The following is a 6,000-nucleotide window of genomic DNA, read 5'->3' on the forward strand; positions in this document are numbered from 1 at the left end:
CTCCTAGCAGAGAGCCTAACACCAAGAAAAAATGGAAAAAAAAACAACCAAAAGATCTCAAGACTGAATCTTGTTGAACTAATTTGGAGAGCTAGAAGCATAAATAATAATATGTGATAATACTATTCTTTATTTGCTGGAAGAATGATGAAAGATTGAGACTGTTCATGCTTGTATGTTTAAAGCTCAACCTGAATTGGGGCTTAGTACAAATCTGAGTCCTGAATGCCAAAAGTTCAAGATGACAAACTGGAAGCCTCCAGGAGGCAGGCTTTCTTTCAATGGGATAGAGATTTGCCATGATTATTTCTACAATTCAGTTAAACTCATGAGCAGGAAAATCTGAAACAACGTTATGGGGATATAACATAGGACCAAAACCCTTCTGCAACCATACTGCTTTTGTCAGAAGAAGAATGTTTTTGTTCTCATAAAAAGGTACTTTAACTTAGATTACATTGCACAGGACGGAGAGATTACCCTTCACTACATGTATGAAGTAAAAGAAAAAAAACAAATGTCTTTCTAAAACCAAGATACAACTATTTTACTTCCTCCTCTTTGTGAAATCTTGGGCATCCAGTTAAGTTCCATCACAATTTTTTCCAGAGAAAATGTGTTCAATACTCAGCTAAAATTACCATATTTTTCAGTAAATCTGCTTATCTAATGGTATCTGTAAATCTGCATTTAGCCTAGCTAAGTAAAAATAATTTAATACATATCAGATAGAAACACAATAGACTTGCCCTACTGTAGAAAATGCCAATGGAATTTCAGGTTATATATAGCTTAGACACTTTTGTGAAAAGGAGACCAAGTTAAATACTGTAATTGTGTCATGTATCTGGAGTATTGTGTCCAGTTCTGGGCTCCCCAGTTCAAGAGAGACAGGGAACTTTTGAAGAAAGTCCAGTGGAGGGCTACGAGGATGATTAAGGGATGGGAACATCTCTTGTATGAGGAAAGGCTGAGAGACCTGGGGCTGTTTAGTTTGGAGGAGAGAAGGCTGAGGGAGGACCTTACCAATGTCTATAAATATCTGAAGGGTGGCTGTCAGGAGGATGGAGCCAGCCTCTTTTCAGTAGTGCCCAGTGACAGGACGAGGGGCAATGGGCACAAACCGCAGCACAGGAAGTTCCACCTCAACATAAGGAAAAGCTTCTTTACTGTGAGAGTGACGGAGCACTGGAACAGGCTGCCCAGAGAGGTTGTGGAGTCTCCTTCTCTGGAGACCTCCAAAACCCAACTGGACGTGTTCCTGTGCAACCTGCCCTAGGTGATCCTGCCTTGGCAGGGAGGTTGGACCAGATGATCTTTAGAAGTCCCTTCCAACCTCTACCATTCTGTGAATTGCTATGAGATATCCAGTATGTAAATTACTCAAGTTCTAGTTTCCTGCCAATACAAAAGAATTACACCCCAAGCCATACAGCTAGTATTATGGTATGAATACTCATATTCATAGTTCATTATCATGATATGAAATGGCCAGTCAAAAAGGAAAGAGGACTGATTTTAAGATTAGCACATGAACTGACAAGAAAAACCCACCACAGTGCTAAGAAAAAGCATGTATCCTAATCCACTCCGTTATTCGCCCATTTATGAGAATAAAACCATTAGCCAAGGAAATCCAATCACAGGAGATGATAAATTACAGGTAGATAACCAAACACACATGGGGACTATACACAAATCCTTAAGATAACACCATGTCTTTTTCCCCACAAGAACTGAATGGTTTTGATCTGGAAATCATGTTTCACTATTGAACAGTTTATGGTTTGGTTTTTTTTCCCCCCAAGCTTTTCTTTAAGCTCATTTAGACAGACAAACATCCCTAATTTCAGTACCTATACATCACACACTGGTTTCTGGAGACTTCAGTATATATCTTAAGTACAGATTTGAAGCACAGATATGCATGTTTTTTGTTCCCATACATCTTGAGACTACCAATTGATCTTACCCTCATAACATGCCAGAGAAAAATGAGTACACAACACAGTAATAAACATTCAATTGACTATTAGGAGAATATTCAAATGCAGAATGGCAACTCCAAGGATGAAGGCAGCAAGAAGCAGAAGCCATCCACTCAAGCAAAAGCTGAAAACTGTGCTGACAGTCTAGTACAGCAGGTACCAAGAGTAGATGTTCCTACTATTCAACAGCTTTTTAGAGGTACACAGAAGCTGAAATCCTCTCAAATTTGGTTCAGCTTCTCAGAAGTGTAATTAAAGACATTTAGAAAGCTCAAGTTTCAGATCACTCCTGTTGTGTCTCTCACTTGCTTAGACATTACAAAAAGTACAGCTATAACCACCTCTTGTACCTCGCTGAAAAACTGTAATGTAATCTGTTGCAGAACAGTTTACGAAAATCAGCTTTTTGTTATCAGTGTGCCCATTAAGAAAAACACTACCAAGCAGGAAATCAAAACAAAAAAAAACAAAACATGAAAACTGCTGATAGCCTGTGCTACTATGATAAACTTACAACTTTAATGTGTGTAACTCCCAGTACGGATCGTTAACAAAAAAATGCCCCAACATAAAACTGTTCTTTTAGTTGCACTTTATTCTCCTTTTACAACCAAAATATAAAGATGGATGTAGTTTCCTGCAACGTCCTTTCACTTTTTAGAAAAGCAGCATATAATCCTGAGGTTTTATGATCTTTTTAAATCAATCCATCCTTTAGTAGCACACCCACAGGCAATGCTGCCATACACAGTACTCCCTATTGACAGTAATGTAAAGTGACCCAACAAAAGGTCAATTTTTTAGTCAAATTTACAACCCAATCCAACTCACTTCCTAGGCATAATTACTAAAGTCTATGGAAAGGGGATGGCAGGACAATCCACTTGGGTAGCGCCACAGTCTCAGATTGGCTGGATAGGGAATTGTACCAGGTTCTCTTTCAAATAAGCCTACAAGTGAATGAAGCTTCAGTCCCAGTTTTTGTTTGCTTATGAATATTAATAACTGCATTTCGTACTGCATATCAACCTTGAACAGAGCTAACAAGGAGTAATATTTATGATAGGTCACCGACTCTTAAGACACGCTCTATTTATCCTCCAGACAGTCCAAAAATAGTTGGTTGCAACATCAGGAATCAGTTAAATGGCATTAAACATTTCTTTCCCAGCATACTTAAACAAGTAAATAAATAGCCATGTAAACATGTTAAGACTGTGAAGTGTCTATGTTTGTATTATTCTTTTTGCATAGTTCAAGAGCTGCCAAAGTTTTTCTTTCACAGTATTTTTTTGCAGAGTCTTCAGATTACAACAGGAAGTCCTGTTTTGCATTCCAAAACTATCACCCTGTACAGCATATATGAGAAACTCCTCTGTACTAAATCGGGCTGCTAACTGGGTATGTGGGAGGCTGGGGAAGGAAGGAAGAGGAGGGAAAAAAAGGGAATGCATTGGTATTCAAAACTTTGTTTTGGCACACTTTCTGAACTTACCACTTTTTCTTTAGAGCGCAATACACCAAGCTTCCCAAATCGGACATGAAAAGGAGAACACTGGTATGTACCATCTTGTTGCCGGACCACAATGACATCAATGCATCCTGAAAGGGTTGCCTGATTAATGCCTTTGTACAGCTCCTTCACAGTAACCAGGACTTGTCCTGCAAGTTGTCCTACGTAGTTCATAGTCTGAGACTAAGAGAGAAGAAGAAGGAAAAAAAAAAGTAAATAAATTTTAAAAATGTAAGTTTTTTTAAAATCCATTTTTTAGAACATCTATTTAGATGTGCAATGTCGTTTATCAGTTACTTGATTATTGTAGCAAACATTACATAAATGCCTTCTTCAAGAGTCAACAGAATTTTAAGCCAATTCTTATATTAGTAACAGTTTCCAGAGTTACAAAATTTATTCTTAATAGCTTAACTTGAACATATGATTATTTAAATATTTTAAAGTAAGTTCTGAAAAATGGAATTTTTAAACCCCAAAGCCTAAATTCTAGTCATGTTTAATTACTCATATAACATAAGGAGACAAATTTATTTTCTGAAGACTTCCTATTTAACACAACTGATCCTCTACAGAAAATGGAGATAACTGTACATAAGGATTAAAAAAAAAAAAAAAACCAAAAACTTAAAACTCAGGAAAGGTTATGTAGAGTGTACTACATGTAACTCTTCCTTTACAGCTCTGTATTTTAAAAATGGCTGAGTCACCTTAAAGAAATTATCAAAAGATCTAATGGGAAACAGAAGAATTTGAGAATGAGTGTAGAGAAAACAAACATGAAAGAAACGCATTTTTCTTCCTATATAAGGAAAACAGAACACCAATGAATTTATTTGGCAAGAAACAAGTACTAAAATCTCTTGCAACATAAAAATCATGAGCTTGCAGAACCCTTTCCTGAAAAGCACTGCCATTGACCTTCAGAAGTTGAAACTGAGGCAAGCAAGACTTCCACCTGTGGTGATGTCAGATATTCAAAGTTACTGAGACTCTCCCATTAACTTTTGATTAAGTAAAACTACAATAAGTATCATCTATAGTTAAAATGTATACTTCTCTGAACAGCTTAATGAAGCTTGTCGGTACCTATATTTAAAACAGCTGCTGAAGTAAAATTTGCTCTGCGAAAACACGATGAACCTAGCAACATGACCTCGTCCTGAACACGCTACTTGTCCACGAGAAGCAGATGACTTAGCAGCTAACAACCATTATTTCCACAGAAGTTACACCTAGAGAATAAACACTGATTTCCAAATACTACATTTTCATACGTGAAAAGCAAGTCTTAACCAAGTTTACACACTCATGCGATATATTAAAGAGTTACCCACTAACTACTTTACACAGGTTTCACAAAGTTTCAGTCAAGAGAAAACAAATACTTTACAGGGTTTTTTTGTGGTTGTTCATACCCTTAACATCAGAAAATTGAAAAATAGCAATATGTAGTCTAAGTGAAGGTTTATTACTAGATGGGAATGAGGACTTCATACATAAAATACAAGGAAAGTAAGATGCACACAATAAGAAGATTATATAGTCAAACCGGAAGAAATGAAAAATACAAAGATAATCAAACGACACATAGCATCATGTACTGAGCATTCTGTCTAATCCATTAAAAATACTTAAGAAAGTCAATGAATTTTGAAGGACTGCAAGTCTTTCTAAGAATACAACGTGAGCTATGATTGCCAATGAGAAATTAAGTCCAAAGATTTCTCTGAACACCTGAGCTTTAAAAGAAAGAGGAAGGAAAACCATGGATGTGTTCGAATGGAAACCTAAGTGCCACCCTTCCTCCCGTGCCTCCTACAAGCTCGTTTCAAATACAGCCAAGCAATTGCATGCCTCTGAAGTTAAGGGTAGTATTTGGGAGAGGAAAGAGCCACTGCAAACAAGCAACACTGAACACATAACGGGGCTTAAATTGTAAAAATTCTATTTTGGGATAATATTTCTAAAAAAAAAGTCTACACTGAATTTCTTTGTTTACTTGCTAATCTGTTTTTATTAGCTTCTGAACAAGGGTTAGGATTTTTCTCAGTGCCTCTAAACAAAACCATACTGCACTACAAGACTTCTTTCTCCTGATACTGCTTTCATTGTCTAGGTAGTTAATCAATTATTTCTATTCTCAGTGTTCAGAGTCTTCCTTATAGTAACATGGGCTATACTGCATTCATTCAAAAGGATGCTACAAACCGTACCAATATGACTGCAAGCATGCAGGAAATCTAAAACTACTTCCACAGACTTAGAAGCTACGGAAGTATTTTTCTCCACCTCAGGCTTCTCAAGCCTAACATACATTACCTAATAATATTTAGATTTTTGAAAAAAACCACTCCTTCCTCTCCACAAGACTTAAAAAGGAAGATGGGGGTCTTCCAATACAGATTTAAAACTGTTCTGAAATTATCCACAGCATTACTATGCAAGGTAACATGCTAGAGAATTTTATCCTGGAGCTTTTGTACAATATGGTTGATG

General features: G+C 36.8%; 1 protein-coding gene across 2 annotated transcripts in view; it reads right to left on the bottom strand.

Moving 5' to 3' along the window:
• Window positions 1-4,728, bottom strand: part of LPIN2 (lipin 2) — a 28,999-nt gene extending 24,271 nt beyond the window's left edge. For both annotated transcript variants that reach the window (XM_082014524.1, XM_082014523.1), the window contains exon 1: window positions 3,484-4,728. In XM_082014524.1, coding sequence (XP_081870650.1) covers window positions 3,484-3,675 — 192 coding nt within the window. In that variant the 5' untranslated portion in view covers window positions 3,676-4,728. The remainder of the gene's footprint in view (window positions 1-3,483) is intronic.
• Between the last annotated feature and the right edge of the window lie 1,272 nt (window positions 4,729-6,000).

Source organism: Phaethon aethereus (assembly GCF_964289735.1).
Source record: "Phaethon aethereus genome assembly, chromosome: 2".
Classification (NCBI taxonomy): domain Eukaryota; kingdom Metazoa; phylum Chordata; class Aves; order Phaethontiformes; family Phaethontidae; genus Phaethon; species Phaethon aethereus.